At 35.9% G+C, this 26,539-nt stretch overlaps 1 protein-coding gene across 6 annotated transcripts in view; it reads left to right on the top strand.

Annotated features, from left to right (window-relative positions):
* The window catches only part of FNDC1 (fibronectin type III domain containing 1), a 115,192-nt gene that overhangs the window by 15,105 nt on the left and 73,548 nt on the right, over positions 1 to 26,539 (top strand). For 4 of the 6 annotated variants that reach the window (XM_056819007.1, XM_056819006.1, XM_007484844.2 and 1 more), the window contains 2 exons: positions 22,503 to 22,697; positions 25,964 to 26,050. The exons of the other annotated variants lie outside the window; for them this stretch is intronic. In XM_056819007.1, coding sequence (XP_056674985.1) covers positions 22,503 to 22,697; positions 25,964 to 26,050 — 282 coding nt within the window. The remainder of the gene's footprint in view (positions 1 to 22,502; positions 22,698 to 25,963; positions 26,051 to 26,539) is intronic. 6 annotated transcript variants of the gene reach the window in all.

The raw sequence follows: 26,539 nt of genomic DNA on the forward strand, positions 1-26,539 counted from the left end.
ATCTAGCATAAATATAGTTCTTTATCTCACTTGATCCTTTACAAGTATTATTTTCTTTGATTTTTCACAATCATGTGAAATAGATGCTATTATTATCTGAATTTTTTAGATAAGGGTCAGAGGCTAAGTCTAAGTGACTTGCCCAGGCCCCCACATCTGCTACCAAGTGTCCAAAGTAGGATTTGAGTTCAAGTCTTTGTGACTTCAAGCCCATTCTCTCTGCTAGATTTGTATTTAGTTTTACCTTTAATACATACTAGCAGTGTGACTGACCAGGGATCTGACCTTTCTGGTAAGGAGATATGCAGGTGGCACTTGCTTGGTTTGGAAAACCAAGGATGTATTCCCTTCATTTAAATTTTGCCATCCTACCAAGGGGACCTACTTTATTAACTCATAAATAAAATAAAGTTTAATAACTTTAATAACATTTGGTTTCTTTCTTTCTTTAGATGCTTTCTTCCTTAAGAGTTTTTTTCCCCTTTCATATCTGTTCTATTCTCCATGTTGCTATTGGATATGTGTTGCAGTCTGTTTCCCATCATGCTTCATATACTGTTGGATCTATTCCTGCTACAAAGTATTTGCTTGCCCACTCTTTCTTCTGGTTACTATTTGTCAAGGAACTTTCTGAGGAAGACAAGTGCTAACTTAGGGAATGGGAACAATCATTCATGTGCTCAACATAGCTAGACAATGACTTTAACATTTCAAGAAAGAATGAGTATTTCAAATAGATTATTGGCTGGTTTGTTAAGTAATTTACAGTGGCCTGGATTTTAAGTTGGACCAGCAATACTAGTGTTTTTAAGAAACCATTTCTCAATTACAGAATGAATGTAAGGAATGTGAAGAAAGTTCCACAAAAAAAAAGGAAAAAGAAAAAGAAAACATTTCAGGCTTGCTGTCTGATACCAGACAGAAGGAGACAAGATCATGGCATATTCTTATCTTTTCCCTAAGATGTATTCTTAAGTAGAAGTTCTTCAGGTAATTTTCCTCAAATAGTTCTTGAGGAGATAAGTTGTTTGGATTTTTAGTTGATGAATGTGGTTTTTGTCACATTACTTCTCCCCCCCCCCCTCCCCCTGCGTCTTCTATCTTATTATTAATTCTAAGATGTAAGAGCAGCAAGGGCTAGGCAATCAGGGTCATGTGACTTATACGGGGTCATACAGCTAGGTTATGTCTGAGGCCAAATTTGAATCCAGGCCTGACCAAGCTGCTTCTGTCATATTACATTTGCTTTTGCTGATTCTAGTACAAAGTGGCAAACTGTGAGAGGCCCAAAAACCTCAAGGCAAGGGGAAGGGGCAGCTACCCACCTCTGATACCGGTACTTTTGATCTTGACTTGCCCCTACTTCCTACCTCCTATATTATCTCTTTTCTGGACTCCATTCCTTCTTGCTTTAGGTATATATCTGTAATTTTCCTCAACGGAGTCTTCTAACTTTCTACCTAATTGGCACCTACTTTCCTGTGACATCAAAACTGATAAATCTATAAGATGTGCCTGAGTCAGATCTGTATCTCCTTTGGTTCTGAATGTGTGAGCAGCCTAATTTTGTGGTATTAGAATGTGAGCTGCTTGAGGGTAGGGACTGGTTTTGCTTTTCTTGTATCCCTAGAACTTAGCATTTAATAAATGTTTATTGATTGATTGATTGGCATTACCCAAGTGAATCTGAAAAGAGGTGAAATTGCTAAATTATAGCAATAAAGAGAAAGTTTGAGAATGGCATTGGAGACCAAAGAGTCTTTTTTTTTTATTGTTCAAAATCGAAATGATTTTAATATTTTTTATTTACGGAAAGAGTGAAAGCAGAGACATACAAAAAGGTAGAGAAGGCATTAGCCTATATAATTAAATATTGTTCCAGTGCCCAACTTAGGCAGGACTTGTTGACCTTCTAGCAGAATTAAACTCTCTCCAGAAGATAGTAAGGGAAAATCAGCTATCCACTCATCCAAGTTTCCTCCAAGAGACAGGTCAAAACAATGACTTGAGCTAGAGGTGACTCCTGAGGCCAATTTTCTTCTTCGAGCTCACCTTCTTCTTGAAGCTGACTTCCTTCTTGAAGTTGAACTTCTAGCCCCAGAAATTCAGGACCATTTATAGTGTCTTCTTGTCCCTTCCCCTTTTCACAGGGGCCAATCACAACTTCCAAATTGCCCAACACTCACCCAAGGAGAATTCTCACCTTCTGGAGGTGTGAATTTTCATCAAAAGAGTTCACAGTTTCCTGGCTGATTGAATTTCTTTTTTTTTTAATAGTATTTTATTTGATCATTTCCAAGCATTATTCATTAAAGACAAAGATCATTTTCTTTTCCTCCCCCCCACCCCCCATAGCTGACGCGTGATTCCACTGGGTATCACATGTGTTCTTGATTTGAACCCATTGTCATGTTGTTAGTATTTGCATTAGAGTGTTTGTTTAGAGTCTCTCCTCTGTCATGTCCCCTCAGCCATTGTAGTCAGGCAGTTGCTTTTCCTCGTGTTTCTACTCCCTCAGTTTGTCCTCTGCTTATGGATAGTGTTTTTTCTCCTAGATCCCTGCAGATTGTTCAGGGACATTACACTGCCACTAATGGAGAAGTCCATTACGTTTGATTATACCACAGTGTGTTTGTCTCTGTGTACAATGTTCTCCTGGTTCTGCTCCTCTCACTCTGCATCACTTCCTGGAGGTCGCTCCAGTCTCCATGGAATTCCTCCACTTTATTATTCCTTTTTGCACAATAATATTCCATCACCAACATATACCACAATTTGTTCAGCCATTCCCCAATTGATGGGCATCCCCTCGTTTTCCAATTTTTGGCCACCACAAAGAGCGCAGCTATGAATATTTTTGTACAAGTCTTTTTGTCCATTATCTCTTTGGGGTACAGACCCAGCAGTGCTATGGCTGGATCAAAGGGTAGACATTCTTTTATTGCCCTTTGTGCATAGTTCCAAATTGCCCTCCAGAATGGCTGGATCAGTTCACAACTCCACCAGCAATGAATTAATGTCCCTACTTTGCCACATCCCCTCCAGCATTCATTACTTTCCATATCTGTCATGTTAGCCAATCTGCTAGGTGTGAGGTGATACCTCAGAGTTGTTTTGATTTGCATCTCTCTGATTATGAGAGATTTAGAACACTTCTTCATGTGCTTATTAAAATAGTTTTGATTTCTTTTTCTGAAAACTGCCTATCCATGTCCCTTGCCCATTTATCAATTGGGGAATGGCTTGATTTTTTGTACAATTGATTTAGCTCTTTATAAATTTGAGTAATTAAACCTTTGTCAGAGGTTTTTATGAAGATTTTTTCCCAATTTGTTGTTTTCCTTCTGATTTTAGTTACATTGGTTTTGTTTGTACAAAAGCCTTTTAATTTGATGTAGTCGAAATTATTTATTTTACATTTTGTGATTCTTTCTATGTCTTGCTTGGTTTTAAAGTCTTTCCCCTCCCAAAGGTCTGACATGTATACTATTCTGTGTTTACCTAATTTACTTATGGTTTCCTTCTTTATGTTTAAGTCTTTCACCCATTTTGAATTTATCTTGGTGTAGGGTGTCAGGTGTTGATCAATTCCTAATCTCTCCCACACTGTCTTCCAATTTTCCCAGCAGTTCTTATTGAATAGTGGATTTTTGTCCCAAGACCTGGGATCTTTGGGTTTATCGTATACTGTCTGGCTGAGGTCACTTGCCCCAAGTCTATTCCACTGATCCTCCTTTCTGTCTCTTAGCTAGTACCAAATTGTTTTGATGACTGCTGCTTTGTAATATAGTTTGAGATCTGGGACTGCAAGGCCCCCTTCCTTTGTATTTTTTTTTCATTATTTCCCTGGATATCCTTGATCCTTTGTTATTCCAAATGAACTTTGTTATGTTTTTTTCTAAATCAGTAAAGAAATTTTTTGGAAGTTCTATGGGTATGGCATTAAATAGATAGATAAGTTTGGGTAGGATGGTCATTTTTACTATATTGGCTCATACTACCCATGAGCAGTTAATGTTTTTCCAATTGCTCAAGTCTAGTTTTAGTTGTGTGGAGAGTGTTTTGTAGTTGTGTTCATATAGTTCCTATGTTTGTCTCGGGAGATAGATTCCTAGGTATTTTATTTTGTCTGAGGTGATTTTGAATGGGATTTCTCTTTCTAGTTTTTGCTGCTGAACTATGTTGGAGATGTATAGAAATGCTGATGACTTATGCGGGTTTATTTTGTATCCTGCAACTTTGCTAAAGTTGTTGATTATTTCAATTAGCTTTTTGGTTGAATCTCTAGGATTCTTTAAGTAGACCATCATGTCATCTGCAAAGAGCGATAGCTTAGTCTCCTCCTTGCCTATTTTGATGCCTTCAATTTCTTTTTCTTCTCTAATTGCTACTGCTAGTGTTTCTAGTACAATGTCAAATAGTAGAGGTGATAATGGGCATCCTTGTTTCACTCCTGATCTTATTGGGAATGCATTTAGTTTATCCCCATTGCAGATGATATTGGCTGATGGTTTTAGATATATACTATTTATTATTTTAGGAATGACCCTCCTATTCCTATGCTTTCTAGTGTTTTCAATAGGAATGGATGTTGTATTTTATCAAAGGCTTTTTCTGCGTCTATTGAAATAATCATGTGATTTTTGTTGGTTTGCTTGTTGATATGGTCAATTATGTGGATGGTTTTCCTAATATTGAACCATCCTTCCATTCCTGGTATAAATCCCACCTGATCATAGTGAAAAACCCTTGTCATGACTTGCTGGTGTCTTTTTGCTAGTATCCTATTTAAGATTTTTGCATTTATGTTCATTAAGGAGATCGGTCTATAGTTTTCTTTCTCTGTTTTTGACCTGCCTGGCTTTGGAATCAGTACCATGTTTGTGTCATAAAAGGAGTTTGGTAGAATTCCCTCTTTGCTTATTATGTCAAATAGTTTGTATAGTATTGGGATTAACTGTTCTCTGAATGTTTGATAGAATTCACTTGTGAATCCGTCGGGCCCTGGGGATTTTTTCTTAGGGATTTCTTTGATGGCCTGTTGGATTTCATTTTCTGATAAGGGATTATTTAAGAATTCTATTTCTTCTTCTGTTAGTCTAGGCAGTTTGTATTTTTGTATATATTCATCCATATTGCCTAGATTGCTGTATTTATTGCCATATAATTGGGCAAAGTAATTTTTAATGATTGCCTTTATTTCCTATTCATTGGAGATGATGTTCCCCTTTTCATCTTTGATGCTGTTAATTTGCTTTTCTTCTTTCCTTTTTTTAATTAGATTGACCAGTACTTTGTCTATTTTGTTTGTTTTTTCAAAGTTCCAGCTTCTAGTCTTATTTATTAAATCAATGGTTCTATCACTTTCTATTTTATTAATTTCTCCCTTAATTTTTAGGATTTCTAGTTTGGTTTTCTGCTGGGGGGTTTTAATTTGATCACTTTCGAGTGTTTTTATTTGCATTTCCAATTGATTGATTTCTGCTCTCCCTAGTTTGTTAATATATGCACTCAGGGATATGAATTTACCTCTGATTACCACTTTGGCTACATCCCAAAAGGTTTGAAAGGATGTCTCGCCGTTGTCATTTTCCTTGATGAAATTATTAATTGTTTCTGTGATTTCTTCTCTAACTAAACGATTTTGGAGTATCATATTGTTTAATTTCCAATTAATTTTTGATTTGGTTTTCCACGTATCGTTACTGATCATTATTTTTATTGCCTTGTGATCTGAAAAGGCTGCATTTATTATTTCTGCTTTTCTGCATTTGTATGCCATGTTTCTGTGACCTAGTGTATGGTCAATCTTTGTGAATGTGCCATGTGGTGCTGAGAAGAAGATGTATTCCTTTTTATCCCTATTTATTTTTCTCCATATGTCTATTAACTCTAATTTTTCTAAGATTTCATTCATTTCTTTTACCTCTTTCTTATTTATTTTTTGATTTGATTTATCTAAATTTGATAATGGTTGGTTCAAATCTTCCACTAATATTGTTTTACTGTCTATTTCCTCCTTCAATTCTCCTAGTTTTTCCATTAGAAATTTGGGTGCTATATTATTTGGTGCATACATGTTGATTAGTGATATTTCCTCATTATCTAAAGTCCCTTTAACAAAATATGATTATCTTCCCTGTCCCTTTTGATCAGGTCTATTTTTGCTTTGGCTTTATCAGATATCATGATTACCACTCCTGTCTTCTTTCTGTCAGTTGAGGCCCAGAAGATCTTACTCCATCCTTTAATTCTGATCTTGTGGGTATCTACCCGCCTCATGTGTGTTTCTTGAAGACAACATATGGTAGGGTTTTGGATTCTAACCCATTCTGCTATTCATCCCATTTTATGGGTGAGTTCATCCCATTCACGTTCAAAGTTCTGATTGTGACTTGTGAATTCTCTGGCATTTTGATATCCTTCCCTAATTCTAACCTTTCTTCTTTAGCTCTAACCTTTTAATCCAGTGATTTACTTTAAATCAGTCCCCCTTGTCCCCTCCCTTGATATGTTTCCTTTTCTAGCCCCTCCCTTTTTGTTCCCTCCCCCACCCCCCTCTTCTTCCCTCCCCTTTTGTTTTCCCTCCCCCCGTCCCCCCCTTGGTTTTCCCTTCTCCCTACCCTTGTTGGGTAAGATAGAATTCAAGATCCCAATGGATCTGGATGTTTTCCCCTCTCAGAGTTGATTTCCCTGAGGGTAAGGTTTAAGTAAAAACTCCCTTCCTCTCCTTCTTATAGGAGTTTTCTTCCCCTCCCCTTCCCGTGTGAATCTTTGTGTGAGAAAGATTATTCTATTTGATTTTTCTTTCCCCCCTATTTACACATTACATTTTCCACATATTAATATATATATAGATTGATATAAATGTAGTCCTTATAGAAGAGAGTTTGAATAAATGAAAAGATAACAATTTTCTCCTTTTCCCTTTCCATCATATTTACCTTTTCATGTATTCCATGCTCTTTGTTTTTCGACATCCAACTTTCCACAGAGCTCTGGTCTTTTCTTTACAAAAACTTGGAAATCTTCTATTTTGTTGAATGCCCATACTTTCCCTTGGAAGTATATAGTCAGTTTTGCTGGATAGATGATTCTTGGTTGAAGACCCAGCTCTCTTGCCTTTCTGAAAATCATGTTCTATGCCTTAAGATCATTCAGAGTGGAACTTGCAAGGTCTTGTGTGACCCTGATTGGAATTCCTTTATATCTAAATTGTCTTTTTCTGGCTTCTTGTAGGATTTTTTCTTTTGCTCGAAAGCTTTGGAATTTGGCAATTACATTCCTGGGAGTTGTCTTTTGGGGATTCAGTGTAGAGGGTGTTCTGCGAGCTCTTTCAGTGGCTGTATTGCCCCCTTGTTCTAGAATCTCTGGGCAATTTTCTTTGATTATATCTTGTTTTACGATGTCGAGTTTGCTGTTTATTTCTGGATTTTCTGGTCGTCCAATTATTCTTAAATTATCTCTTCTTCCTCTATTTTCCAAGTCTGTCACCTTGTCTGTGAGATATTTTATGTTCTCTTCTAATTTCTTGATCTTTTGGGTTTGCTTTATTGATTCTTGCTCTTTTACCTGCTCGTTGTCTTCCAGTTGCCTAATTCTGACCTTTAAAGCCTGGTTTTCCTTTTCAGTTTGGTCAAACTGGTTTTGTAGTTGCGTGAAATTCTTTTGCATTAATTCCCACTTTTCTTGCCAGAAGGCTTCCATCTTTTTGATCATTTTCAATTCAAATTCTTCAAAAGTTTGTGGAGAGTTTCTGTTTCCTTTGGAAGGTTTCGGCGCATTATTTCACGGACCCAGGTTTCTCCATCCCATATTCCAACTAAATAACCCCACAATTATATATATAATAGACACATTCAAAAACTCAGTAATGCTCAATAAATATCTGCTGAATGAACAAATGTTTACAGAATGTCAGACTTCTGGGTTAAAAACTATGTCATATTTTGAGTGTTTTTAGTACTTTCTATAGTTGCATGTGTTTGCAGCCCTATAACCTTTGATTTCATGAATATCTTACACAATTGCATGACCAGGGAGCTTGCTGACACTGAATAAAGATCAAGGCTGTATCTACAAAAGGACAAAAACCCTTTGTGAGATGAGCTTCATGAAAAACAGCAGTCAATCATTCTGGGTTTTGGCCTCATGGTGCCAAACATCTGGATGGTCCTGAATTCCTGAAGGTGTGGTATCCTGAGGATAACAATTAACTGAATTATTCTCTTTCTGTGTATTTGGCATTCATTTCGGATCACATTTACAGATTTGTTTTTTCTCCCTAATAATGAGGGACTTATAGTTCAGAGGAGCCTTTTCTGACTGGCCTATTGATTTTCTTTGTTGAAAAAGTGTGATTATGCTGGAATCTATGTTTTCTTCATTTCACAGTCTGGGAAATTTTTGGCAGGTTCTGGTGGAAAGTTAAACTTGCACTTTGAGTGGAGATGAAATAGAAAGTCCTTACATAAACATGGAGACCTTTCTTTACTGCATTAAAAAAATAATCCCTCATACATTTAAGAGAACTACTTGAACTTGGAAATTTTAAAAGAAAATTTTATGGCAAAAAGATCTTACATTTCTTTAGTTATTTTCAAAATTGAGGGATTAAAATTGATTGTAGTATATTTGTTGTTGAGTTAGTGGGTTACAATGGTTGCAGTTAAAGCATCTGATAGAAAGGAGAAGATTTACAGGGATAATCACTTAAAAAAAAAAAGCTTTATTCTGGTGTCCACCCTCCTTGTCTTGTGTAGATGGGTGTGCCTGTGTTGGCAAACTTGATAAAATCTAGTTTATTAAAGCCCCTAGAGAATTAAATTTGAATTCTTTGGAAGAACAAGCATTATATTGCAGATTTGAGTTGAAAAGCTAGACAGGGCTCTAGAATGATTTTTAATGTCTGGAACTAAAGGTGAAAGGGTAGGACTGAGGAGGCATTATCTAGTGAATCAAATTTAGAAGGATAATGGAGGATAATTTTAGCTTTTGAACTGGATTTCTTTCTATTTTAGAGAAGGGAGAAAAAGAGCTAGACTGGTAGTCAGAAGACCTACCCTGGAGTTCCATTTCTGTAACTCATTAAGGTGTGTGGCACTGGGGAAATCACTGATATCTTTCAGACTCAGTTTCTTCATGTGGAATCTGCAGACTCTAAGGTTCCTTCTGGCTTTTATTGGCTAGACATCTAGATCTCTATTTTATTTTGACTAAGAAAGGGGGCATTAATATATGCAGGTATGAAACTTAATAAGGTTTGAGATTCAGAAAAAAATCAAGGGCTTAAATTTTATAAACATTTTCAATAGTTTTGGATAATCTCCAGAAGAATGGATTTAAAAACATTTTTCACTATAACAGGAACCCCTCACCCTCTTTTTTATCACTTCCTTACAAATATCTGCTTGCTATTTTTTATGACTCTGTTGGGCCATTAGAACTGAAGAAATAGTATGTGGTGCAAGAAAGTGCTTTGAGATCTCAGATGTATAAAATTAAAATTTATAATAACCCACTTTTCAAACTTGTTTAAAACAATCAGATTTTTAAATTCGAAGTTGGTATTAGGAAACAGCAAGGTTTATTGGAATGAACAGCAGATTTGTGGGCAAGTGATTGTTGGGTTCTGGTTTTGACTTTGGGCAAGTAATAACCTCTTTGAGTCTCAGTTTTTCACTTCTCCATAAAATAGAAATAATAATTTCAGTAACAACTTCATGTTGTGCTTGGAGGAAAGAAGTTACTTGGCAAACCTTCACATCTTATATAAAACTAGTTATTATTTTTATTGGTTATAATTAACCTATATTATTTATTAATTTAGATATATTTATATAAATATATGATACATATAATATATCATATGACTAAGAAAATTAAATGATTAAGTTTGAATGATTTAAGAAATTTGATAAAATTTGTTAATAAGAGATAGGTACTGTGGCATAGTAAGAAGAGTACTAGACTGGCTATATGAAGACATGTTCTGATTTTAAATTCTGCTACTAACTAGCTCTTTGTCCTTAGGCAAAATCATCTCACTTTTCTGAGCCATTGCTTTCACATTTGAAAGATAAAGGACTAGCAGATAAGGGGAATGGCATGTGTATCATTTACCTAGATTTTTTTTTTTATCAAAGCTTTAGAAAAAAGTTATTTACATACAGTTTTTGTGGAGAATATGGACATAGGTGGGCTAGATGATAACACAATTCTGTGTATTTAAAATTGATGGATTGGCTGGAGTCATAATTAATAGTTCCTATGTAACCTTGAAGAAGGTCTCCTTTGAAGAATCTCAGGAACTGTGCTTATGTATAGTTATAGATAATATACCTATCAAATATACGAATATACTGAGGCCAAATTTGAACTTAGGTCTTCTTTACTTCAGACCTGGTACTCTACCCATTGCACTACCTTGCTGATTTCCATTCACCTAATAATAAGCAGCCCCTTTTCCTTTTGTTCTTGTTGATCTTGTTGGTCAAGATCTTGACAGTCTAAAATACTGGAAAGAATCTTATATGATTAAATTCATCGAAGAGAAATGTCTTTGGTCCTCTGCTGGTCAAAATCTGTATCAATGAATTAGATGAAAGCATAGATAATGGCATGTTTATCAAATATGCAGAAGACTTGAAACTGAGATTGGATGTTTGGATCACAGGTGGGATCTGAATCCTGGTAGGCTAGAATAATGATCCTAATGTAATAAGGTGAATGTCTTTAGGGGATATATGTGAAGAACTAGAGCTTGGTTTAAAAAATCATCTATATTGTTATAGGATGGGAGAGGCATGATAACAATAGTTCCTATTGTGGAAGCATATTAAAAACATTTTTAGATTTTCTAGAATTATTAAGAATAATATTTTTCTCCAAAACTCTTTTTAGATTCCTGGGGGAAAACTCTTTGGGAAAGTGTGTGGGATAGGTCAGGACAAAAGGAAAAAGGACTGTCTTTTAGATGAATGGGAATCACCTAGGTGGTAAGTAGCGTGTCAGGCCTGAAGTCAGGAAGAAGTTCAAATTCAGCTTCAGACACCACTAGCTTTGGACCCTGGACAAATTACTTAACCCCATTTGCCTCAGTTTCTCCTTATGTAAAATGATCTGGAGCAGGAAATGGCAATAAGCCACTCCAAGATCTTTGCCAAGAAAACTTGAAGAGTCAGACACAATTGAAACAGCTAAACAATACTGGGAAGGGGATAACATGTATTCATGAATATGATACAGAATACATGTGTAATCTATTTGAAGCAAAGTTCCCGGAATATAGTACTTACTATATAAATCAGTTATCATCATCATCATCATCATTTTCATTGTTGTAATCAGAGTCAGTAGACAGACATCCAGGGAATTGGGAAAATTTGAATTCAAATCCTGCCCAGAAACATAACATTGTGTAACCCTGGGCACATTCTTCACCTCTCCATTTCCCAGACAACCCCCTAAGCCTAACGTTGTAGACCAGGTGCTATAAAGGTAGAGAACAGTAGAGAGAGTTTCCTCATCAGGAGTTCCCTACATCAATAAAATCACAGGTCCAGATTTAAAAAAAGGTGAAGCTTTTGAAATTGAGTTCTAAAATAAGAGCTTACTTCCATTGTGGGATAAGAGGGTAAAATGGGAATGATTTTCTTTAGGTTTGAGAACTTGAAGAATACCTTAATATTACTTTGGGGTGTTCTAGAATTGGACACAGTTAAAAAAGTCAAAATGGTCCTTGCTGACAAATAGATAGCAGAGAAGAAACATGCTGGAACATGTATGATGGAAGAAAAATTGTGGGTGCCAGTGAAGGCATAATACACCTGATTTTCTGTTTGTGACAGTCTTGAATTCTTTTCCTCAAAATGACAATTGTGTGTGTGTGTGTATGTGTGTGTGTGTTGTCATTCAGTCATTTCAGTTGTATCCAATTCCTTGTAACTCATTTGGAGTTTTTTTGGCAAAGATGCTGGAATGATTTTCTGTTTCCTTCTCCAACTCATTTTACAGGTGAGAAAACTGAGGCAAGCCTTATTAGTTGATTTGTTCAGGGTCATACAGCTAGTGTCTGAGACTGGATTTGAACTCAAGTCTTCTTGACTTCAGGCCTGCTCCATATAGTCAACCCTATGTATAGGTATGGGAGAGGCTAAGAATGGGAGACTCGCTATCTATTAATCAGCACTGGGTTCTATGTAAGACTTTTCTCTTTTTCTGAAAGTGGTGTTCAGTAGGGCATATGGGTACATACTGTGAAAAACTAGATCTCAGTCAGACCTCAGAGTCTATGTTATCCAGTCTCCTTCATTTATAGATGAGAAAACTGAAGCACAGGAAGGGATACTCTGGAATAAGTACTCTTCCAGGGTCAAATATAAAACCCTCTGTTTAATATTCAAAGTCCTTCATAAGAGGACTCTACCCCCCCCCAACACACATATTTGTCATCTTCTTCTCCTCCTCCTCTTTTTTTTTCTTCTCCTCCTCCTCCTCCTCTTATGGCTCAGTAGCATTCCATCACACTCACATGCCTCACCTTATTTAGCCATTCTGTAATGATGGACATCTTCTCAGTTTCTAGCTCTTTGCCACCACAAAGAGAACTGCTATAACATTTTAGATCATATAAGTTCTTTTCCTTTTTCCTTGATAATCTTAGGAAGTAAAGTTAATAGTGGTGTTGCCAAGTCAAAAGGTATATACAATTTTATAACTCTTTGAGTATAACTCTAGATTGCTCTCCAAAAAGGTTGCATCATTTCACAGTTCCACCAACAGAGTATTAGTGTCTCCATTTTCCACATCCTCTTCAAGTATCATTTTGCCCTTTATTATTTTAGCCAATCTAATAATCAATAATAATTTAGAGCATTTTTTCATATAATTATGTGTAGTTATGATTTCTTCATCCAAAAACTCTCTGTTCATATTATTTTAGCCAATCTAATAATCAATAATGATTTAGAGCATTTTTTCATATAATTATGTGTAGTTATGATTTCTTCATCCAAAAACTCTCTGTTCATATCTTTTGGCCATTTAGCAGCTGGAGAATGGTTCATATTCTTATAAATTTGACAAAGTTCTCTCTATATTTTATTTTATTTTATTTTATTTTTGAACAAAATAGGCTTTATTTTCATTGGGTGTGAAAATCATCATTTCAACAAATTCAAATTAATAGAAAGACGTGTTCATTGCCATTTCATTTATTTCTCATTCAGTTTCTGATAGTAAGTAGCATGTGTCTTCTGGCTGTTGCTGGGGTAGGTAAAATGGGTGATTAAGAGGTACTTCCTTTATTATGTAATATTTATTGGGAAACAAAATAGGATTGGAAAAATGGGGAATAAAGGAAGGTTTGTATGAGGGTAAGGAGGAGTTAAGGGGAGAGAGGGAACACTGCTTGGTGAGGCAAGGGAGGGAGATGCCCCCTGCTGAGAGGAAACAGAAGGGGTCCAATGAGGTCTGTTTGTCTTTGAATGACTGAAACTGAAGTTCAGCCCCCTCTATGACCAGAAAAGATAGTCCACTTATCTGACTGCGAATTCAAATAATATAAAGTTTAATAATCCAGTTGGAATTGGAGTTTTTCAGAGTATAGGGCCAGGCCCTAGAGGCTGGAGGAGGGTTTCCCCACTTCTGTCTCCTCTATATCAGTCCAGTTTGTATAATTCAGAATCTTAGCAGTAGACAGAAAGCAAACAAGAACAAATCTGACCTTAAGAAGAGATTGGGCTTGAATCTTCAGGCTGAACCAAGAAGAGCATGCCACTCCAGACAGGCTGAACAAGCTCCTCTCTCCTCTAACACCAGGCAGCAAGACCCACACAGCAGGAAGGAAGTGCTAGTCACAAGACCCAACTGCCACTGCCAGTTGGCCCCTTCCCCCACAAACTGTCAGTCTAATTTCCTTCCACAATTAACAAGAGAAGTAGAGAAGAAAGGGCAAACAGGCCTTTGAAAAGCTGAATTTGGGAAACTAACATTTTTTTCATTAACATCATAAAAAGTAATGTTGCCCTCATCATAGTCAAGGAAAATGCCCACCTTATATGGAGGTATTGAATAAAAGCAATCATTTGAAATCCAAAAAAGTGTTTGATTTTTAACTTTTGAGTCTATTATGGCTCTTACATCTTCAGATAATATGGAGACATTCCCACTTTTGCTGACTATTCAAATCCTCACAGATTCCAAGTACCCATTCTGTCTGACCTTCCACATCTACTTCCCAGTAGTGTTTGCCACTGGTAACGGTCTCAGTCTCCAACATAATAACAAAATAGTCAAGTTTTTGCTTTGTCAGGCTGGTTGCGTGGGTCAAGCCTATACTTTAAACTCTTAAAATGTTCAGGCACAATAATATGAAGTCTGTCTGTTTCAGGATCCAGTGTGATAGCCATTTGATAGCTCTTCAGAATGTCTGTTAAACCAGTCATCGGGTGAGTTGTATATGTGAGGTTAATAGTCTCTGTTTCTTGAAGTCGCAGCTCCTCATTCCATTCTAGGTAGCTTGTCATATCCTGGAGCATTTTCAAAGGTGCCTCGTACAAACTCTCCTCTATTTGTAATATCTTTCGTTGCATGTGATGAATTTGTTGGGACAGTTTGGCCTTAATTGTTTCAACTTTTGCCAGTTTGTCTTCTATTTCCTGGTCCAGTTTTTGCAGGTGTTTATTTTCTTCATTTCATAAGAACTCATGCATTTTTCTGTATTCATATCTAACTAACTCTTTATAAAAGTCTGTATCCTCCTTAAAATATGCCTGTTTTTCCCATTTTGTTGATTTCCTCTTTCAATTCCTCCTCCTTTTTCTGTAACACATTCAGTGTCTCCTGAAGTTTCTTCTTGTACTTGTCACAGTCATTTGCAAAGGAAGGACTTGGTGATCCGTGGCTCTTGGGTTAATAAACAGGAATCACAAATTAGTTTTTGGTCTTGCTCACAAAAGAGCTTTTCTTTTTCTCCATGTTGATCACAGATGGTCAGGAGTACCATGCTTAGCAATAACTGCTGTCTCAGAGTTTTGCCAGTGATGGACAAATTCTGCAGGTTGTTGTTGAGCACAGTGTCACTATATCTAATGACATCTCTGCACTCAGGACAAGTTAGTGTAACATCAGTTTGCTCATCACACTGGAGGAGACAGTCTTTGCAAAAATTATGCCCACATTTGGCAGTCACTGGGTCTGTGAAGTAGCCCAGACAGATGGAGCAAGTGAGTTCTGCCTTGAGTTTTTCTATTAATTCTTTGGCTGACATGTTCCTAAGCCTCAGATTCTGTCCTCTGGTATGCCTCTCAGGATAAATTATGCTTGTTCTTTCCCTTGAGCTCCAACACCAAAAGATTTTAGAACTAAGTTGTTGTAAGAATTGAGTCTTTTTATAGGAGTTCTTTTGATTAGCCCCTCCCTGGATTCCACCCACAAAAGATGACAACTCCTGTGTTTTGGTAAGTGCTTCACCTCTCTAACCTAGGGATGAGTTCTCTTACCTTTGTATTTGACATAGAAATGGGCTACAAACCAGTGTGGTTTTCACACCCAGACCCTTCCAAATTCTCTAAGTTCAAATGGAAACTTTCCTCTGATTCCTTCCTTCTCAGATATTCCTCTTGGTAGAGATAATACTAGGTTTCTCTCCCCTGCACTCCCCCAAGGTTTTATGACTGAGTTGTTGGGAATCTTTGGGAAAATCTGCTGGGAAAGGGTTTTACTTTACTCTCCCCAGAAAACGTGAAAAGTACTCTGCGTTTACAGTGCTTCCAGTTTCTGCCATGGACCTGAGTTCTCCCCTTTTTCCTGTTTTTTTAAGAGTAATGAGCTATTATTCACAATGGTGTTCACACTTAGACACCAGAGGCCAAAGCTGTCTTGGCTCCAAGTCCACCGGGTCATTGGGAACTTGGTAGAAATGGTTCAATTTTGTTTTGAATATTTTGAGAAAATTAATCTTGTTTGTAGATGCCTTCTTTGTTTTCATGGATCCCTAGAAAGGAGAGAAAAGATCTACACAAGGAGAACAGGAGTATAAAAAGAGAAGTTGTCAATAAAATTTCATCTTGGGAGCTCTTTTGCCTCAGTCTCCTACCTCTCCTTCCTCTGCATTTTCCTGTTTCCTTGCTTGCACATCCCATATTTAATATAGCCTATTTATTAATACAGTGACTTTGGGTAAATGTTTTCCCTGGTTTAATGGAATATCATTGTGGCCAGTGTGGTCCTCTTGTAGCCAAATATCTCACTTCAGGCCCAGCCTTGATCTAAAAGGGAACTTAAGACATACTTTGGAGTGGAATCCATTACAGTGTTAATTTAATTCTGTGGTCTAAGTGCCAGATGATCTCAGATCAACTTTTCTAATGGTGATGTTTTCTAAACTGAAGAAATTAGTATAGGGATGGGCAGCTCCTGGCTCTTGGTCACTGGATCAGTAAACTCTCCTTCAGCTCTGACTACTGAGTTCCTTTCAGAAAGGGAGAGAGAAGTCTTGATGCAAGCTCTAAGGAATGGAACGTCATAGTTTTCAGGACAATCTCAAGGTGGCTAAACCTTCAGCTCTTTAGTGATTATTAAGTAGGAGAGTTCATGAGTCACTTACTAGAGTCTAGAGTAAATGATAACTCAAAGGCCACTCACCCCACCCCCCCCACCTTGGGCAGTGCTAGGCAACTTGAAAGACTGAGAAAACTGCTTTTAAAAGGCCAGCTCCTCCTCGTTGAAGCCGCCTTTCCCCCCTTCCCCTCTCTCTATATTTTAGATATGAGACCTGTGAGAAACATAAACCAAAAAATAGAGATAAATCCCCCCCCCAAGTTTCTGTTTTCCTTATAATCTTAGATACATTAGTTTTATCTGTACAAAATCTTTTTGATTTAATGTAGTCAAAATGATCCATTTTGTATCACCCAAAATGCTCTCTATCTCTTGTTTATCCATAAATTCTTCTCCTATCCACATGATAGATAATATATTCCTTCTTCTAATTTGCTTATGACATCTACTTTTATGCCTGGATCATGTGTCCATTTTGATTTTATTTTGGTAAATGGTATAAGGATATTTATTCATGTATGTCTAGTTTCTGTATACATAGCTTTTTTGTACATGGCTGTGGGTTGTCTCCCTCCTATTAGGCTGTGAGTGCTTTGAGAGTAGAGATTATCTTTTACCTTTCTTTGAATCCCCAGTAGTTTGCACTGTTTGTCTGGCATATAGTAGGTGCTTATAAATGTTTATCAATTGACTGACTATTAGAGGGTGCTTTTGACAAATGACCTTTATTCTCTTAGCAGGTGTGAGGTGAAGTCCTCAGCCATGAGAGTAGGGGAAGCAGTGGGGTGGGGAGCTTAGAAAAAGAAGATAGTATTAACAGCTTTTGGTGGTAAAGAATCAATTATGGAGGTATAGAAGTGTTGCCTTGCTATAGAAGAATTGCCTGGGTATAATGGAAGCCCACTTTAGATTAGGTAATAAAAGTTTAGAGCGGATTTGGATAGTCATTACAGTTCCAAGATATCTTCCAATTCTGTTGAGTACCAACAGAGTAGGATTGATACTTGGAAGTAATCCAGGTTTGGGATTTGGAAAGGCATGATTACTAGCAGGACAAATGAGTAAGTGAAGGCATTTGAGATTAGAGGACAGTGATTAGCTGAACTGGTTCATTTTAGAGGAAGTAAAAAAAAATATTGCATTACTACCGTGAAGGACCAATTGAGGTTAGTTAACAGAAATTTTTAATGGACTCAGTCAGCATGGTTGTGTGGTTGCAAGATAGATTATAAGCTCCTTGAGGGCAAAGGGTGTTTTTTGTCTCTTTTTGTGTCCCCAGCACAGTGCCTGACACAATAGTAGGTGTTTAATAAATATTTATTAATTGATTGATATGAGTATCAATAATACAGAGGGGCAAGACATTCAAGAGTAGAGGACAGTGTGGTGTTGAATTGCTTAATTATAGGGTCAAATTTGAAAAAAGAGGAAAAGGAAGTTAGAGGTTGCACACTGGGCAACTGCTAATTAAAGCCCAACTTCCTTTTTTTTTTTAAAGGACCATAAAATGACCTTATTTCTTAAACTCTCTCTCTATTAAAAAAAACACTTGTTTTTCAATAACTAGCAACTGACTTCTGTGATGAAATTTTGGCCACACGAGGGAAGGAATAACCTCTTCAGGACCCTGGCACCATTTGACTGGTGATTTTCACACTTAACATTTCTTGGGTAGTGTCTTATCTTTTTTTCAAAGGTGTCAGCAAAATCATCAAAGGATTATGCTGCCATCATTTTATGCAGGGCACACACTCTACAAGGTCTGGATAACACTGACTGTGAGGAACCACAATGAACAATAATGGTGATAAAGTGAAGTTGCTTGAGTCTCAGCAGACTGTTTCTGGTAGTCCAGCCCTGTCTGGAGAAACTGAGCATATGTCTCTCTCAAATGGGTGGGGATGGGGAGAGATCCAAGGAGGAAATTCTTCTTTTTATTTAACCTAAATCCCTTATGCTGCAGCTTAAATTGATTTCCTCATTTCACTTCTTTTGGAGAAAAAGAACATCTGGTAACCAAACTCCAGACAATAACCTGTCATATAATCCAGCCTTCTTCAGCTATCTCCTATCCTTTTCTATACCAAGTTAAAAGATTCCAATTTCATCTTAAGATTCTCTCTTTTGTAGTTCTTTTTCTGCTGGAGAGTCAGCTATCAGAGTGTTAAAAGATGTTCCCAGTAGCATTTGCCTGAGATAAGCAAAACATATATTTGTTTGCTTGTGATTTCAGTGGGAACTCCTTCCCTAAGGTAAATCATTGTATTGGCTTTTTATTTGTATCCTCAGCATGATCTCTGTGCTAAGAGGTCAGTTGCAAGAAAATGAGTCTTAAGAGTATTGTGTTAAGCTCACAGATGCCATCTGTGCATAGCTAGTGTCAGAGGAAAGTTATATGTGCAGAACTAATTCTAAAGAAGAGAAACAACTGTAATTACATTAGAGTGGACATTCTACTTTAAATTTCCAAGTTCATTCAAATCCACAAGCATTTATTGAATGCTATCTTGCCAGGCATCCATGCATTATTTTCTTTGTGTGATATCCCAACATGACAACAATGCTAACCTCCAAACTGCATTAGTGGCTGCCATGGTGTGATTTTATATTTTTAGAAATCCTCCCCCCCCTTGCCTCCCCACCTCACCAACCAAAGCCATGTAGGTCTTCAGAATAAAGATGAGAAATAGAGGAAATGTCATGCTTCTGGCAGTGAAAGCAGATTTTCTGTCAAATCATCTCCTATCAGGCAAATCTACACCTGTCTGAAATGCTTTCCTCCCAGAGCCATGTAAGTAACCTTAAGTACTCACACACGGGAGTTGTCAGTTGCTTTGACAAGAGTTTGCCTCAGGCTAAGAGGATTGAGAAGAAATAAAAGGGACCAGAGGGAATGTGGGCTCTTGCTGAGCTCCTTCCCATTTCCTTTCTGGTTGGGCTAGGTGTGGATAACATTCAATAAGAATCCTGTCTGACTTCACATTCAAGCATCAGGGTTGATTTTTCTTGTTGGATCATTTCAGTTGTGTCGAACTCTTTGTGACCCCATTTTGGGGTTTTCTTGGCACAGATATTAGAGTGGTTTGTCATTTCCTTCTCTAGCTTATTTTACAGATGAGGAACTGAGGCAAACAAGGTTAAGTGACTTGCCCAGGGTCACCTATCTAGTAAATTTCCAGAGGTCAGAGTTGAACTCATGAAAGATGAATCTTCCTGATTCCAATCCCAGTGCTCTATCCAATGTGTAAACACTTAGATGCTCATCAAGGTTGATAAGATAATTTTTTAAAAAGTTATGGTCAATAGACTTTGCTCATTTACCTCATTGGGAAAATGTCATTCAAATACTGTCCCATGGACTTGTGAAACAAGAAAACTCAAATTTGTTTTGACTTTATAAACAGAGAGTCTATAGAAGTCTTCATGATGTGATTTGCTACTTCTGTCATCCATGCTTGTGTTTCAACTCTTGTCATTAAAGATTCATTCTTTTTGTTTAAGGCTTTTTATTCAGGTAAAATGCAAACATCTCTAGGAATGTTGTCTTGGAAACCTCATCAGTTATGCATATCTTGGTGTAAAAGAATTTATAAGATACCTTTCTGAATGAATTCACTGAACACTGACTAGGGGATAATTTTAGAATCTGTAGGGGAATGTAAGAGATACCATATATGAAAGGGGAGAAAGATTCAGGAAAAAAAAAAGGATGTGGATCTAAAAAGTAGACTTCAGCTTCTTCACAGTTTGGTTTAGGTAAATTCTAGCCAAATTGATTAGCTTTTAATTTATGCAGTAACTGGCAAGGTCACTTATGACAAATTTCATTAAGTAGCTTTATGTTGTATTAAGGGACATCCATTCTGTTGTGTTTATTTTAGAGTGAAAATAGGAAATATTTCCTTTTCTTTTCCAAGAAGGTAGTGACTGAGTCAAATTTTTAGTAGAACAGTGTGGCACCATTTCAAAATAAAATCAGGTACTTTGATTACTTATTAGTAAGTGCAAAAATCAGGCTGTTTCTGAATTAGGATAAACAGAATCAAATGAGGAGGTGGGGCATTCAGGTTTTGAGAACTAGGCAATTTTGAAAAACTTCAATATTTTTCATTTGGCCCAGATTTGTTTCTTACTCTTATTTAATCAGTATCAGTAGTCCAGATGATTTTTGAATGATGTTAAATGGCTCAACAACTTTGGTAGGACTTGTCTAACCTTTTGAGAATAGATATCTACCTGGATAATGCATACTGTTGACACAGTGAAAGATAAAGCCAGACGCTATGTAGAGAGGGAAAAAAATCAAATTCATGAATTATCCTTTTAACAAAGGCAAATCATTTGTTTTATAGGTAGATTGTGTGTTTATAGGCTGTGTTGATTTCACATTTATGTTTGAATTGTATACATTTTACATTTCATTACAAAGATGAACTTCATCACTTTTCCTGTGCAAACTTTTCTGATCAAAGCATAATATTTCACTTTCAAAATAGAAGTCAACTGTAAATAAAAAGATTACCCATGAATTTCCATTTTTTTCTCTGTTTTGCTCAACAACCTATATACTTATAGATGATTTGATAAGTGGACAATAGTGTAACTCATGCTGTCTATTGAATGGGTATTCTTTATCTAACGCTTCAAATACACAATCATCAAATTTTTGGAATTTTCTTTAGTAGCTTTTGAAGTTAAAGAGCTAACTTTTGAAAAAACAATCAGAATTTTTTAGTTTGTATATTTCAGAAGTATTTACTAATTAAATTCAGTCCTCTCATTTGGTGTTAAATGTCATTACCCAATCATGTCTACACCCTTAACATAATGTATGTACCATCATATATCAATCCCTTTCCCTCCCATCTTTTTAAATGTTACTAATTTAAAATTTTGTATTTAAAACTCTGTATTGTTAAGTGTAAATTTTTCCTTGATGAGTGCTATGTTTTAGAATAGTGTCAGATCCAGACCACCAGAAACTTAATGGAGTATTACTTTGCTATTCAATGTCCTGTATTTCCACTGGTATCCTAGTTATAAAAGTTATCTAGTCATAGACTATTTTGTTAAAATTAATTTATGTTTAGAAACTCATTTTTAAACTACTGGGAAATGGTTTGGAAGCTTTCAATTTAATATTTGGGCAATATTCAGTTATGATTGTAAATTATCCTTTTATCTTCTTCAGAGTCAAGAGGGTTGAACCTTGAAATCAGGTATAAAATGAAGAATCATTGCTGCTCTTGTTGGCATCTTAGTTGGTTTCTTTATAAAAAAAAGAATATTTTAAATATTTCTGTGACTTAAACTTGAATACAGTATCTTTTCCTTACTAATCACAATAGAATGACATTATTATTCTTTTAGGTTAAAAAAAATCTAACCACCAGCTTTATCACTCAAATACTGTGATTACTGTAAAATGTTTACTTAGTGTGTCTGTATATGTGTGTATACTATCTATGTATATGTATACACACATAGCCAAACAATGTGAAAAAGTATTAGTTCATTATTATATATTTTTTAAAAAGGTTCATCACAGAGATGGAAAATGTGTACAATTTCTTTTGATTTCCTTTTGTTGTTAAAACTTGTGGCCACAGTAGGTCAATATGCTGGTGGGTTTCTTTGTTTTCTTGTTGTGCTTGGGAAGAATTAATGACTGAATATTACTATATTTAAGTCCTTTGACTCCCTTGGTTTTAAAGGTATTTTCAAAATGGTATAATTTTAAACAAAGGGTGTCCTAAGTGTTTCAGGGCAATTTAAATTTAATAGCACTAAAATTAGTGTTAACATGCTGTAAACAGTACCTGACCATTGATCATTATCCCAGTGATGGTCTCTGAAGGCAGTTGTACTTCTAGTCGGATTGATAGTCACTGTGTCAAACTTCCTGTTACTCTAAGTTGATAGTTGCGCTGTTTGCATAGTTGATCACCCACTGAAGCCAAGAAATGTGAGACTGCAGTCCACTAAGAGGGGCCTGAAAGTCACGTGGGAACCACCCAAAGAGGCAACCACTAGACCTGTGGAGTTTTACAACATTGCCTATGGGAAGTCACTGAAAAATCTTAGCTACATCAAGGTGAATGGTGCTACGCACTCCTTCCTTATTGAGGATGTGGGTAAGTGATGCAATGGTCTTGCTTTCCTGAAGTCCACATTTGGTGTCTGAATGATTCAAAAGTGATTTATGTATAATAATTGTTGATGTGATACACTGTGGCCAATAGGGGTTGGCCAGGTTGGATGACTTGACTGTCCCTTCAAGCTTTATGGTCCTTTTACTGGATCCTCTTCTAAAAAAGTCATCTAGTTTCTCTATGTTTCCATTTTTCCATCTGGATATTAGCTAATATGTAAGGTATACTTAATAACTAATCCTTATTTATGTATGTCTTCAAAACATTTTATTTCAGCCACAAAATAAAAATATTGTCAATCTTATATTTAAAAAAATTGTTAATTATATGTATTCAAGTATAGTAAAGATGATATAATGAAGCATAGATGATATATAATAGCTATAAAAATGAAAATTTAGCTTAGTTATTGACCCCTTCTCTCTATATTCTCTGCTTCCTTCACCAAAAAATGTGAATAATGTGAAGTTTCATTGAACAATTTCTATAAACTATATGTAATTAAAGTGTCATTGGAGAATTATTTCTAAGGGACCTTTCTGAGATATAAACCAATAGTATGCATAAGCCTATACAAATTTGGCAACTGAAGAATTTAATAGCCTATGTTTGAAATTTTAGTTAGGAAATAAAAAATACTTATAACTGAGAATTATACAAGAAATATACATATTTTTCCTCTAACCCTCTATATTCTATAATATATCTATATCTATATCTATCTATCTATCTATCTATCTATCTATCTATCTATCTATCTATCTATCTATCTATCCAGTTCTCTCTATATATAATATACATATATTATAAAGTGGCTAAAAATTTGCAGAGTTTGTCCACAGTACACAATAGGTTGTTTTATTTCTCAACTGCAATTCATGAGATTTGGCACCCCTTAAATTTTGCTAAAATGTCTGCAATTTAAGTTCTATGATATTCCAAATATATCTTAGCTGAAATCATAGATATAGTTTCAAATACAGGCAATGGGCAAGCATTTTGATTTCCTTGAATTTCTTATTGCTTTGGAAGCAGTCATTCTGAAACTCTACTCATCTTTGAAGATAGAGCTAACTTTTGAAAATAATAACCATAATTAAAATTTTAATATATATATCTAGTATATATATTTGTGTCTATATATATTTATATGTATATATGTATTTATATATTTATACTCGGTTATCTTAAAGTAAATGCCTTACATCACTTAAAGGAAGATACACTAATAGCCTTAGAAGAGCTGTGGAAGTTGGCCAATGTACCAATATTTATTAACTTAGTGGCAAACCACTTCTGTATCTTTGCCAAGAAAACCTTAAACAGTGTCATGAAGAGTTGGACATGACTGAAAAATGACTTAAGAACAGCAATGATATGTGTCAGGAGTCAAGTTCTTTGTTTTGGCCCCAGGTTCCCCCCACCCCCTTCTTTACAAAGTTCTCCTTCAGCTACATTCTTCCTCTGGCTCTTATACATTATTATTCACCTTATCTGTCCCATCATCAAGTATAGGGATATTTATTTATGGGATAATGAAGTGGGAGATTTGTAATAATAATAATTCCTTATACACACACATGCACACAGGACAGTCATTCATCTCCTGAACATCATCAACCTTATTGGTGTTTTGTGTTTCAGAATATAAAAGCAAATCTCCTTTCCCAGAATTGTTGTGGTTTGAGATTATTGTGAGAAACTTCATTTTGGCTATTGTTTAGCCCTAGTTGTTTTTTTTTTTCTAGGTGTAAAGAAATGCATAGACCTGCCAGTAAAGCAAGATTAATATATTTTCTCAAATTTCAAACTTTCTACAACCATGGGACTTCTGAGTCCCAAATGGAGCTGGACCTTTTGCGATTTTGAGTTTCATGGACAGCTCCCAAAATGCTCTAGAAGAGAAAATGCTTTTAAACATGTATAAAGCTAGTTCCAAAGCCTTTTGAGCAACAAATGGTTCTTACCAAGCAACTTTCTGATGAGTTAAGTATGTCAATCAGAAACATGTGGATTAAATTTCCTTTGAAATACAAATAAATTTAAAGAGTGAAGAGAGAAAGTGCTTGACAAAGCATGATTTTGTGTTTTGTCTGAATGCAAAGCGTTTCCAAATTAGTTAGAGAAATTGTGCCAAACCCCAAATGCCACTGGGCTCTACCCTGGCGAGTCAGAAATCATACCAACACTGGAAACACTAACCATACCAGATGATATCTATTGCATCTATTGTTGCTATGTCTCTGGCTTTTCAACTAAAAGTACACTCAGGGAAATGCTCCCTAAATAGAAAGAATAGTTATTTCTTTTGACAAAGCTAAAATCTACTCAAACAAAATAAAACAAAGCAAAACATAAAACTTTCATCTATTTGTACCTTTCTTTAGAAGAGCACTGATTCATCAGAATAGCAAAATCATGCAGCTAGGGCTTTGTTTTTTAAATTGGGAGTCCAGTGGAGGCATGCCTTTTGAATACTGTCCTGTCAAGGGTACCTGGGTATCCTTTCCTAATTCTAGAATATCTTGAGACTCAGCCAAAAATAGACAAATAAAGCTGTACCATCTAACCTTTCCTAATACACTTAAGCCAAAGAAGTAGAACCAAGTTTCTCAATATAAGCACTTCTCAAATATTGCAAATTATTTGGTCTCCTTTTTGTTGATATTTTCAAGAGAGAATGGGCAAACATTGTTAAAGGGAGCATTTTGTTTTGTAATAGAGTTCTGTGTTCAGGTATCATAATGAATGTTAAACATACTTAATTCTTAGAGATATAATTCAAGTTCACTGACCTGTGGTTGTTTTATATTTTATGAAAAATTTGTGAAAATTTTCTTTTGGAGCTTCTATATGTAAACTTCATTTGGAATTTTTAACCCAGATAATTCAATGGAGAGACTGATTTTCACAAATATTTTTCTTCAATTTTTGAATTTACATGAATTTGCTGCTAATGTAATCTTAATATAGTCATAGATTTATGGCAATATCTGTGTGTATTTTAACATAAAGTAACTTAATTTTTGAGGGTATGGAGTCAAGTGCATTTTACTTGTGTTTAGAACAAAGTGAGCAATCTCAATTTAAAATGATAATAAATATAGGAGAAAGCTGTGGTTAGGGTCATCATTTAATTCAGTTTTCCAAATTTTATTGTAAGTCATTTAAACTAAATGGTTAGTGAATACATTTAAGTTGCTCCTGGAGATGTGAAACAGTGGCTTGATATAAACCATATGTTTCAGAGCCTGGGGTAGTGTACTTTGTGCTGGTTACTTCAGAGAACTACAATGGAGTGAGCCGCCCAGTGTACAGAGCTGAAAGCCCACTTGGTAAGTCTTACTAGAATTGGAGATTATCTTGGGTCACCTGGATTGGAAGATGCAGTCAGCCTTTCCTGTTTCCTTAGGTCATTATAACAAAGGCTGAATTTTTTTTTTTTGGAGGGTTAAACAAGTCAGTAGTAAGCTGAAATGTTGAGATACTCTTTTTTTCCCCCTTTAGAATATCTGAAATAGAGAAGTAGATTTGTTATTTCCCCCTCCCTATTACCTGTGAATACATATTAAAACAAGCTATATAATTGAGTTAATAAGTATTGGAGCTATTATTTCTTTGGTATAAGGAGCTCCCAGGTGAGGCAATTCCCACTTCCAATGCAAATTGCTATCTTTTCTGTACCTTAGAGTCTCAGAGAATTGCCTAGAGCACAAGAGGATAAGTGACTTGTTCAGGGTCATGCAGCCAGAGGCAGGACTTGAATACCAGTCAAATTGCCTTTGAGATCAGCTTTCTACCCACTAGGTCCTCTTGCCTCACCA

The sequence above is a fragment of the Monodelphis domestica genome, chromosome 2 (assembly GCF_027887165.1).
Source record: "Monodelphis domestica isolate mMonDom1 chromosome 2, mMonDom1.pri, whole genome shotgun sequence".
Classification (NCBI taxonomy): domain Eukaryota; kingdom Metazoa; phylum Chordata; class Mammalia; order Didelphimorphia; family Didelphidae; genus Monodelphis; species Monodelphis domestica.